Below are 12,413 nucleotides of genomic sequence, written 5' to 3' on the forward strand. Positions count from 1 at the left end.
CATTGGTTTGTGAACCATGAACCGGCTCGGTTCGTGATGAATTTTGGTTCGTATTTCAGTTCATGCCCATGTCTAGTAGGGATACCTTCTGAGATGATGCCAGTAAGTTTGAGAACCTTGGTTGTTGTGATTGGGAAGAGACTTTGCAGTTTGGTGATTTTTCGAAGACACTGAGAAAAAGAGAGTATCATGGTATCATACACAACCAACAAAGAAAACTAAGCCATGATAAACTTACTAGAAAAATATTTTTTGTATTTCAGTTAAAATATTTTTTGTATTTCAGTTAAAAATATTTTTTAAACAAAAATATTTTTTGTATTTCAGTTAAAGGTTTCAAGAGTCTCAGATACAGTACATATATTAGAATAGGGTTACATAAAGAAGGCAAAGCATCTTCTGAGATGATGTCAGTAAGTTTGAGAACCTTGGTTGTTGTGATTGGGAAGAGACTTTGCAGTTTGGTGATTTTTCTTCATTTGGCTCAAGGTTGTCAGTTTTTTCCCAAAACAGCAACATGCCCTTGAAGGGAAAAGCCTCAATCTTGCTCTTTTTATCCTGAGGAAGCGCTGTTGAACATAACCAGGTGTGACACCTGATAAAAATGGCAGAAACCATGGATCTGGCTGAGCAATCCACCTCAAATTTTCCCACTGTCATCTGTTGTTTGGCTAATTTAGTAGCTTCCTTTGAAGGACCTATACAAGGGCTCTGCTATCATCAGGGAGATCTTGCATATAAAAATGGAGAGCCTCTCCCAGAGAAAATAAATAGTAGGAGCTTGAAAGGCTGTAATTTTAAAGTTGAGAGCTGCAGGCAAGTATATTTTGTGGCTAGTGCATCCAGTTTTCTGCCCTCGCTGTCAGCTAGAGCTGATAAAGAACCATGATGGTATCGGGCTTGCACACCCTCAGCTAACAAAGAAGATGGGCAAGGGTGGTTAAGGGGAAGGGGCAAAGCTTGATGCTTGAGCTTGTAAATGTTTTGACCTTTGGAAAAGTAGGGGGAGTAGAAGATGGATTTCCACCACCTCTCATGCTGTAAGTGATGTTTAATAGACCCTCCACTGATGGGGAGGCTTTGGAAATAGGATTCAAAATACACGCCTGCAAAACCTTACTCTCATGTTTTAGAAGTTGAAATGTCAATCTCCAATGCCCTAGCCACACATATCATCTGTACCAAGAGCAAGCGATAGTCCACGTTGGGGGAAGAGGATGCGGTATCACCTACAGCCTTCTCTGGTGGAGGGGCCAAGGCTCACTCACATGCAACATCGGAGCATGAGATCACATTCTCCTTGTCATTTGAATCAGAGATGGGAGACAAATGAAGTTGGAACCAATGAGTCGGTATAGATGAAGCTCCTGGAATTGAGGTCACTGGAACCGAAGAAGTTGGAACCAGATGCAGTGCTGAAAGCAGTCAGATGGCCATCAATGAACAATCCACGGCCAAAGAAATCAGAACCAGATGAGACCCCTGTAATTTTGGGAATGCAGGAGCAGATTGTAGCCAGTTTATAAGGTTCTGCCAGCTATTTACGAGTGCTGGTGTTAGAACTGCAGACCAAGACACACACAAATGTGGGGCCAGTGAGGAGGCTGCTGCCTGTGGGATGAGAAGACAGAAGGCAGTTGATGATGATCCATGTATTGGAGAGGCGCCTGGACAACTGTAGAACCACAACTGGATCCATGGGTAGCTTGGAGCAGTAAAGTCATCTAATGAAATATATTCCCCCCATCTCCCTGGAAAGATGGAGTGTGAGGTGGTGAAGCAGTTTGAGCCGTTTTAGTGACCTCCCGCTCTATAATAATGGTTGGAGCCTAGGCCAGACAGCGCCTATGCTTACTCCAAATAGCAGATGCTGACCAATTTTGTTGTTTAAGTTCACTTTTCAGCTTTTAAACAGGTGGTTCAGAGGTGGAACATTCTGGACGGTCAAATATGGTGAGTGATGTTTCTTGCATTCGAGTGAGCAACCAGGAGGGGTATCACTCATCACCAATGGGAAACAGTCAAACAGTACTAATATTTCAAACAGTACCCTGCAATGAATGGAAAATGCATTGAAAACTTGAAAATGGGAAAAACAGGGCGGAACCACACGAGACACACGGGCGCGTGTCAGATTCTGCAAGGATCCCTGGGAAATGTAGTTTAAAAAAAAAAACAGCTGCTCAATGTGATTCTCAGCTGGGGAGAATTGCAACAGGAGGGACTTTGTCTCACACACATACTCTCTCTCCCTTTCTCTCCTTCAAAAATCCCCCAGGAGCTCAGGATGGGGATGGGGGGTGGGAAACGACATAACAAGAGGCAAGAAAAAAGCCAAGGTGTTTTGCAAGAGAGAAACTCAGTCCCTCCCAATCTTCTTTTTCCAGCAGGGAATTGCAATGCGGATCCTCCCTGTGCTCCATCTCTGAGCTCCTCAAGGAAAACCAAAGCAAGTGGATTTTTGAAAGATAAAATCTCTCCAGTCGAGCAGCTATCTTTTGTAAGAAAATCCACTCGGCTCAGTTTTCCTCCAGGAGCATGGAGGGGGGGGGTAAGACCACCACTCCCAGGGAAGCTTGCACAATCCAACCCGTGCTCTTCACATGTAATTCGTCTCGTGTGTTTCCACTCACAGTATTAAAAAACCCTGCTCAGTCCCATATTGAAAACGGGACACAATGCCTTTATCTGAAAAGGTTAAAAAAATCTGTTAGCAACTAGCAGCCAAACTGGTTGTCTCTGAAATGGCATGAAAAAAACACTGGCAACCAGCAGCTAAAATGGTTTACAAAGGCTGTGTGAAAAGGGCATATGTCAGGTTGTCCAGATGTATGACTAACCCTTCTAGAAGTAAGATTAGTAGCAGACCCATTATTCAATGCTTCCATGTCCTGAATGGCCAAGTAACTCTTACAGAGCATAAAGTCAAGCAATTCCCAGACAAAAGTGGAGGAGGTTAAACATGGTTCAGAGAGCCAGTTTGGTGTAGTGGTTAAGAGTGGTGGGACTCTAATCAGAAGAACTGGGTTTGATTCCCCACTCTTCCACTTGAAGCCAGCTGGGTGACCTTGAGTCAGTTACAGCTCTCTTGGCGCTCTCTCAGCCCCACTCACCTCACAGGGTGATTGTTGTGGGGATAATAACAACATAATTTGTAAACTGCTCTAAATGGGCGTTGTCCTGAAGGGCAGTATATAAATCGAATGTTGTTGTTGTTGTTATTCATTTCCAGGGTTTCTCCTCCTTTTGATCCCTAGCTAGGCTGGCCTGAGTGAAAGGGGATGTTTGCATTTGAATAAGGTCTACTTTTATGTCCTGATCACTGTCTGTTAAATACAGGCAGAGAAGGAGGGGAGGAGGAGGACCATCCTTGCCAGCTGTTTAACATCTTTGTTGAGGACTGTTTTTCTCCTTCATGATTCAGTTACTTCATAATACTTTGGCATAGGCAGCAGTGCAAGCTAAAGAACTTTCAGCCTATATTTTCAGACAAGCCAGCCAATGAGTCAAGGAACAGCCTGTGATGCACTTGATTCTATTGTTTTGATGTTCATTGGTTGGTTTATATAGCTTTTTTCCCCATTATGACACTTTTTGTCCCTTTGGGGAAAAAAGTGGGATACAAATAAATAAAGCAGAGAGGCAGAAACAACATCAAGGATTAGGGATAAGGAGTACTGGGCTAGTGGCAAGGCATTGTTCCATTTAACCTCCCTGACAGTGTGTCCAGGATAGACTTGTTCTTAACTAGGGCCTGTTGTAGCATTATCAGAGGTGATACCACTGCAATCTGCCAGGGGAGAGGCAGATACAATTGAAGCCACTGAAGAGTTTGGGGGGGATGCAAGGACCAATGGTGGAGCCACTGAAAGCTGGTCCTGCTGCAGTTCCCTCCAGAGTCCGTTGAGGGACATCCTGCTGTCTTTTTTCCTGTCACATCAGAAACGAGCCATAAGGCAACAGTCTTTTAAAAGCCACTTTTGATATTGTCAACTCATTCTCTAACTGGCTGAGGAGGGAAGAAGAAAACAGTTTGCAGGATACCTGAGAAGACCTGAACCTCAAAAAATGTTCTGTTGCCATAAAGCAGACAACAAGATATGGTATGACCTATGGAATTTCTCCCACAGGAACTAGAATGGCTTCATTAATTTACACAGCACTGTCTTACAGAGTGAGTGGAAGAAAACAGAGTTGCACTGTTGTTCATTGACGTCTTCTGTGCAGGCACACATGGGACTGCACATGCACAAGCCTGCCAATTGGTGAAGTTTTAAAGCTTAAGTCTGCTGGGGGCGCATATCACTCTGGTGCACATGCGCAGCATTTCCTGCCGAACATACCATAGGGAGACAACGCCCCCTCACCCTCAGTTTCTCCTGAGCCACTAGCCTCCCAAGGTAAGTGTTGAAGAAGCACAATGCGGCAGGAAGGAGGGTATGTGTGCTTGCACAGAAGACGTCAATGAACAACAGTTATGTTAAGTGCAACTCTATTTTCATTGTCCGTCTTCTGTGCAGTCCCACATGGGAGACTTGCAAGCTCCTTACTCTGGAGGTGGGTGTGTTCTTCACCGGAAAAATTAATGGAGTACAGCCTGTCCAACAGCTGATTCTCTCCTCTCCATCGCATCCATGGTATAGTACTTCACGAACGTATCTGATGAAGACCATGTAGCTGCATTGCAGATATCCCACAGAGGGACCCCCCTCATACATTATTTATTTATTTGATTTATACCCCACCCTCCCCACAAATGGGCTCAGGGTGGCTAACAACATACATAAAACAGTGAATTAATCACAAAACCATAAAATCAATAATAATCTTTAAAAAGTCATTAAAATAGTCCAGGCATAGGCTATTTAAATAAATATTTGGGAGCGGTCATTTCGTAGAAAAAGAGCTGGAGGAACTCATTAGCATAATTCATCAGCATATGCCACGCCTCTTGCCATCACCAGAAGTGTGTCATTGGTATAACTGATTTGCATATGCCACACCCCCTGACATCACCTATTCTGGCTGTTTTGGACCCAATCCTGGCCATTCAGGGCCGAAATTGGGCCCCAAATGGCAAAAAGGGTCTGAAAATGGTTGAAAAGGGGAACAAAATGGTCAGGATCAGGCTGCTGCTGAGTGGGAGAGGGATTCACCACCTGTCAGAGGCCTGATTCAGGCCGAAACAGGCCCCAAATGGCCAAGAGTCAGGTGGGCGGGGCCACCTGACATGTGACCACTTTGGGGAACTGCCGGAACTGCGTTCCGGCGCGTTCCCCCTCGAAATGAGCCCTGTGGGTATAGTAGATGGTGCAGAAGAAGCCTGGGATCTTGTGGAATGTGCCTTCACTTCTAATGGGCATGGTAAGTTGGCTGTTGTGTAACAATTCTTAATGGTAAGTGTCACCATATTGCTATCAATTGTGATGTAGCAACTTTCCCTTTCCTAGGGCCTGCATAACACACAAAACGTTGTTTGTCCTTTCTAAAGACTGGTGTATGGTGCAGATAGAAAAGTAAAGCTCTGCGCACATCTAGTGTATGTAAGTCTTTTCCTGAATTCGTAGAAGGTGTAGGAAAAAAACACTGGAAGTATAATGTCTTGGGATAAACAGAACTGGTTCGCAACCTTTGGTCTAAACTTGAGATCAGGCCTCAACACCACCTTTCCTTGGTGAACTTGCAAGTGGTGTGGGGAACGTTTTTCCCTTTAAACTACCCCCCCCTCCAGCAGGCACGGAAGGCCCTTTAAACTTCCTGACAAGCGGTTGAGTCGGCGGTGAAATGCTGCTCTCCCTGCTGCTGCACAGCAGCAGAGAGAAGGGCATTTCACCCCAGCAGGTAGCACTCAGCCGCTTGTCAGAGAAACCCACGACAAAAAGCTGATCGGCGGTTTAAATGTCCCCCTCCCTCCCACTGTGCACCAGTATGAGGAGGGACATTTCAACCCCTTGACCCGAAGCTTCCCGAAGCTACACAAATAGCTTCGGGAATCTTTGATTTGGTGTTTCTGAAATGGCCCCAGTACGCTGGGGCCATTTCAGAAATTCTGAATCTTTGCGAATCGGGTCCAATTTGGGTATTTTTCCTGAATCAGAAACTCAAAGTGCACCCCCTAGTAGCGATATGGCTTGCCTTTATATGGCTGCTGTGGGCTGTTGGTACCATTGGGTCGGTTGTTGTTTTGGTGGAAATATGCTGTAAGAGCAAGCTGTCTGTCTATCTTTTCTTTTCTATGAAAGCTAGTCATTGGTTTTGGAGGAAAATAAGTTGATCCCTCAAAGGGGAGGTCTTCTGTTTTGTTCCTTGTCTCCAATGGTAGTGCTGTAGTACGCAAACACGCATGCCTCCTGAGCAGTACAGATGATGCCAGAGCCCTGGCTGAAGTGTTGGCCAAGTTTTGCCCTGCATTGACTTGCTGTTTTGACAGCTTCTGGGCTTCCTCCAGAATCACTTTGGGCAGTGTCTTCTGGTCATTGAGGAGTTTCTCCATAAAGGTTGCCATTCGGTTCTAAAGGAACATTTGATAAGCCCCCATGATAGCTGTGTAGTTGGCTATCTTAATATTCAGGGCAGAGGATGAATAGAATTTTCTGCCCAGGGTGTCAAGCTTCCTGCTTTCCTTATCTGCTGGATCAGTATGAGAACCCTGCCTCTGTCTTGTCACTAAAGATGATGGAGGTGGATGGCTAAATAGGAATGCACAGATATATTCCCGTCTTCTAAAAACCTTCAGATTTTTTGGAAGTGGAGTCAAAGTGGGTTTTTGCACATCGCATTGATCAACTCAATAAACCCTTCAATAATTGAGAATGCCATGTTAGACAGGTTCCCTGAGTAGAGATGTTGTAGGATCTTATCCTTCGGCTTGGGATCCACAGCTGATACCTCTGAACGTGCCATTCTTAGCATTTGTTCAGTATATAGGTAATGGTCCTCCATGGGGGAGACCTGTCCTGTTCCCATCACCGCTTCACCTGGTGAGGGGTCAGATGCTGGACTTGGACTCCCTTCCTGGTCAGATTGGGAAAGTTGATAGGACATGGAAGTTCCTGGAATCTCACAGGGCATCCGAGATTCTCTTGACTGCTCAAAGGTCTTGAATCTGGATGCTATGGAATGTGTGCAATATGGCTCACTCAGCTCGAGTCCGTATCTTGACAGTAGAGTGCAGTGTGGCCAAGTCTGGCAGGAATGAGAGCAGCAGGGCTGCTTGTCATCATCACTTCTCCTCCAGGGCAAATCTGATGTGATTCCTTCTTCTAGTTCTCTATCCTCAGCAGAGGAATGGTAGGAGGGGGATCTGGAATGAAGCAATGGTGTCCAAGGTCTATCGATGACAATGGGGTTGATCAGTTCCAGGCATGCCTTTCTATGCTTCATCTTGCTCTTTGCCTTCTCTTTTGGAGGCCCCAAGAACTCTTTGGGCATCTTTGAGCGATACGAGCCTTTCGGATCCGATCCTGTGAGGTCCGAGCTTTTCGGATCTGAGCCCTTTGGATCTGACGCACTGGCTCCAGGTCGTTCCAGACGCCTTTTCTTCGGTTTGGCAGACAGGACCAACATTGGCTCTAATCTTGATGGTGACTTCGAAGGCTGTTGTCAGATCCGGGGAATTTCAGTGAGACTCTGGATCTCGAGTATTTGATGTCAGTGCCAACTCTGAATCGGATCTACAGTTGTTGGGCCCGAGGCAGTCAAGTGGGTCAACAGGCATTGGATTCATGCGGGTGACTTAGCCGTCAGAGTCGATGCCAGGCTTGGGGTTGTGGGATGATCCCCGCTTCCCGAAGAAGAAGGGAAGATAGTTTTAGGGAGATCAGAAGCTTTCATTGCTTTCTCTGCCAAAGCCTGGTGGTCTCTCAGCCCTGGCCTTGGGGATAAACTTGTGGCAGTGTTCACCGGCCTGAACATTATGCCCTTCCCCCAAACATTCTAGACAAACGGAGTGCCTGTCCATTTTAGTCATTTTGTAGCACACATGGTGCACCTCTTAAATAGAGCTTTTCCTGCCATTTTACAGGCTCTCTTACAGTTTTCTTTCTGTTCTCGTAGACACAAGTGGATGAGCAAGAACCTTCTCGGTTGGCAGCGAAGAAGGAACTGAGGGTGAAGGGCCACCATCTCCTGGTGGTGTGTTTGGCGGGAAACACTGCATATGTACACTGGAGAGACATGCGCCCTCAGCGGACTTAAGCTTTAAAACTGCATCAATCGGCAAGTATGTGCATGCGCAGTCCCATGTTGGACTGCACAGAAAATGGATAATTAATTATCTCTTGCAAGTATGCCCTCACTAAAAGATAATGGCATACTCTTTACAAACTCAGGGTGTAAAGAATTAGTAATGACATTTTTCCAATTATAACTTACCTCTTTGATTTCTTGTATTAGTCTAATAGCATGGGAATAGTCTGGTGGTGTTTTGGAGAGCTCTTCTCTCAGACTGTCCCAAAAAGCTTTGTGCAGTGCCTCCTTCACTCTGCCTTCCAAACTGTAGTATATCAAAAGCAATTGTGATTAAAATTTTTTAACCTAGTTTGTAATAGAAAAAGTCCTGTTGCACTTCTAAATATGTTCAGAATGTATTAAAACCTTCCCCATCATGAAAGCAACATGCTCTAATTACTAATTCTCTGAGGCTGTTCTACACAGGACTGTGAAAATGCCTGGGGAGAGGGGTCATAGCAAAATTTTCACCACATGTGTTTTTGAGTAGGTTCAACTAGGGAAAAGGAGGAAGAAAGGAGAGGGTGGCTACAACAGAAAGAGGTATGGGGCGGTAGGTGCATGTTGCAGGTGCTGCCATGGCAGGGACATTTTCACAGACCCATGCAGATGCAGCCAAACAGCTTCTACCCTTCTAATAGGGGGTTTCCTGTTTTCCATGCACATAAAAATCCCTGTATGGAAGTATGAGAACTGAAGTCTGATAGTGAACAAGTCACAGACGCAGCTACCTTTGCCAGTGGTACTTATTGCTTATGCCAGTAGTACTTGTGGATCAGGATATTTTGCTTTTAGTCATTCTTAAAACCAGAATAGAAAATACACCTTATATGTGGTCATAGTAGTATTATGTGAACACAGAACAGAGCTCATTTCTATACTCTTCCGGTTAAGCAGCTGTGTAGCAGATTACAAAACTGGTTTAGGATAGGAAGGTTTGTGGAAACATCATTTCTGCACAAGAAAAAAAATGTATACAATTTGTATAGTATTGTTGGAGAGTATCCAGGATCAGAAGCCACTCCAGATGCAGTGCACAGCACAAAGGAACTAGTCCCCCACCCCACCCGGCAGGTCACAAGGCCACTGGAAGCCCCACTTACCAACCACAACAGCAGCTGAAGCCACAGCTGAGCTCTGGGGGCAGACACAGGATGAGGACAGGCCTAGAAGCTGGCTTCCCCCATAGTGGAGAATATGATGCCAGGGAATCATCATCATCTGGTGCTGCAACTACTAGGGAAGCTCTGCCAGTATACAGAGCAATCCCAAGGGACCTTGCAACAGGCAGGGAAGGATCAGCTATGATGAGCTCATCTCAGAAGAAGTGGGCAATACCAGAGCCAGAGAGAGGCCAGAAACCTATGGCCCACAAGATAATCCCAACGGCACTAACAACCCAAACAAGAATCAACCCAGAATCAATGGAACACTGAAGAATTACTCTTGCACCATTGTCCAACGGGGTACAGACAGAGAGCAAGTAGGGGTGGGGTGCAGAGCTTGGACAAATGGTGTCGCAGCTTCTGATCCAGGTAATGGGACAAGCCATCAGCACAGGATCCAGACTATGGAGCTGGACCAGAGGGAATAGAAGGGACCTCCAGAACCAGGTCAGGGAGGAGAGAGGAGATGCTGGCCCCTGACCTGCAGGGCAGCCTTCCAGGGAAAAGAAAGCCACAATAGGTGACGCAACTTGGACATTTTCCCACACCTGAGACCTGGGGAAACCATTGCAGGTGACCTTGCAAAACAGTGGAAGGCCAAAATGTGGCCCCCACCAAGAAGGAGACTCATAGAGAACCTGCATATATTTCACAATTTGTACAGTATCAATGTTAGGAATATTTCTTGTGCTGAGTGATCCTAAATTAGTATCTGATAGGAGGAACTGCTATTGCTTCCATCCCCATGAAACCATAATATTACAAAGTATGTTTACATATTGCCTTGTTATCACCACAATGCTGTGGGGAAGCAGGAAATAAACCCTCTTCCTAACATCTAACATGGGCCTGTGTGGAAATGGCCATAGCTGTCTTATATGAGCTGAATTTAAGTTCAGCTACATGGGGGAAAGTGGTTTAGCAAATATTCACCAATGCTACTCATTCATCAAGGGCAAAAGCTTAAGATTATACAAAAACATTTTGGCTTTCTTCCTATACATCAAAAAGCTTAAGAGTTCAAACAGCTAATATTTATAACTGGAAAATGGTTGGGACATGGGAGAAACCTACCTGTTCGACAAGAAGTTCGTCTCTTGCAATTTGAAGTCATGGTTTACTATAATTTCATGTGCTATGGTCATTTTTGAAACTTCATTAGCTGCCTCCAGGAGCTCTGACATGGAAAGGATTTGGGGAGGACTAGCTACATAAAAATAAAACAGAATGGGATTTTTGTATCAAAAGTGACATGAATATATCCGAGAGGGGAAAATTCAACTGTTTTATTTGTGTAGGATTGATTAAAGTATGCATGTACAACTTGTAAAATGCTAAGCCAGTCACTGCCCAGCAGCCCATATATTGTGACTTGGTTTGTGCTCATGCACACGCATCTCTGTGTTTGCAGTTCCAGCTGCTTTGCATGGCTGGAAGACTCTGAGGGGAACCACATCATACAAGTTATGCGAGTTTGTGCAAGAGTGCAAACATACATGTTTTTTTTCCTATTAGCCATCTGTGCACTTGCTCACATAGTCACACACCCCTCAGTCCTGTGTACAGATAGGCATGAGTTTATCTCAGGTTCTCTGAGACTGGGGGATGGCATCTCATGTTGCTCCTCATCTTTCCACATGTGGATGGGAAGGGGAGGGCAGCTTGCTTGCTTTTTGCCAATCACTGCCACCTAGGCTCACTCCACCAGAAACAGCCACTCTGGGGCTGCTTTGCAGCAGGGCAGCAGAGCAGGAAGACTGGCCAGGCATTGGGGCTCACATCTCCCCGCCTGCTCGCTCACTTTTTAGTTTCCCCATTAACACGACCTACAGCTGACAACATGACAAAGGAACACACACATAGGTTTATGAGGGTTGGGGGTGTCATTTCACACAGCTAGAAGTTTTTGAGTGTTTGCAACAATTATGGATGGAGGAGGTATAAAAGAAACAGGGAAAGGACGACTGTAATACACAATTCAAATGTGTTCATGTACTCTAGAAAAGCAACATGTAAAATGCTTTATCAGGGATTGTTTAACAGTCTGAACAGGGAAAGGGGAGAAACACCTCTGTTGCCAGGTACAAATGTTACTCCACTTGTAAAAGTGGAATAACTCCACTTTTACAAAAAGCATCCTGCCAAACAAAGAGTTAAACCAAGCAGCATCATGCGGTCTTGGATCACCCTCTCCATTTCATTCCAACAACAACCAAGTCAGGTATAATGAATGAAAAGGTGATCAAGAGAACTGTCTCATGGAATGGAGATTGTAAAAATCATGAAAAAGACAGCTTAAGTTAGAAAATAAAATGAAAGTGATTCGTGGTTGCTATGGCTTTTAATAGAACAGCGGGGATACACTAGAGAAGCAATGATAAAAAAGGTGAATCAGAGCATTTGCACAACTCCCTTCGCAACAAGAATGACGCAAATGGGAGAGAAATGCACAACAAAACAAAACTGATGCTCTACACTAACAACTCTATAGCTGCAATCCCAAACAACCACAAATGCAACCACACACCAAGAGATTTTGTGAAATTAGCAGTCACTTGCTCTGCTTGGGGGAAAGCCAGCTGTGACAGACTTCACTTAACAGCAGGTTTCCAAAGTGCAGCTAAATCAGAGAGCTGGTAGGAGAAGGGTTAACTATTCCCTAGAATGGAGAGCTCGAGGGACAGTCTGCTCCCTCTGCTCTGACTGGTCAGTTAGAACCAGTCTGAAAGTAGTCAGTTGGTTTTCTGACAGGATTTGGAGTCAGGGAGTCGAACAAGAAAAGTCAGACAAGTTCACCTTTAGAGTGAAGGGAGAAGACTCCTTTGCCTTATCTGTAGTACTACTGTCCTTAGGAAGAACTCTGAAACAGAAAAAGGAGGTTCTCCCTATAAACTATCAATCTTGAACCCAATAATTGTAAACAATTTTAATAAAGTGCTAACAGTGAATAAAGTACAAGATGCTACTAGTAAATATATACGATGCAATCTATACAGAATATACAAATGATTCTAATCA

At 44.8% G+C, this 12,413-nt stretch overlaps 1 protein-coding gene across 2 annotated transcripts in view; it reads right to left on the reverse strand.

The window, feature by feature from the left end:
- TCP11 (t-complex 11) overlaps nt 1–12,413 on the reverse strand; it is a 76,235-nt gene that overhangs the window by 59,163 nt on the left and 4,659 nt on the right. For both annotated transcript variants that reach the window (XM_054980727.1, XM_054980728.1), the window contains exons 3-4: nt 10,470–10,602; nt 8,374–8,494 (exon numbers count right to left, since the gene is read on the reverse strand). In XM_054980727.1, coding sequence (XP_054836702.1) covers nt 8,374–8,494; nt 10,470–10,602 — 254 coding nt within the window. The remainder of the gene's footprint in view (nt 1–8,373; nt 8,495–10,469; nt 10,603–12,413) is intronic.

This window comes from Eublepharis macularius, chromosome 5, assembly GCF_028583425.1.
Source record: "Eublepharis macularius isolate TG4126 chromosome 5, MPM_Emac_v1.0, whole genome shotgun sequence".
Taxonomy (NCBI): domain Eukaryota; kingdom Metazoa; phylum Chordata; class Lepidosauria; order Squamata; family Eublepharidae; genus Eublepharis; species Eublepharis macularius.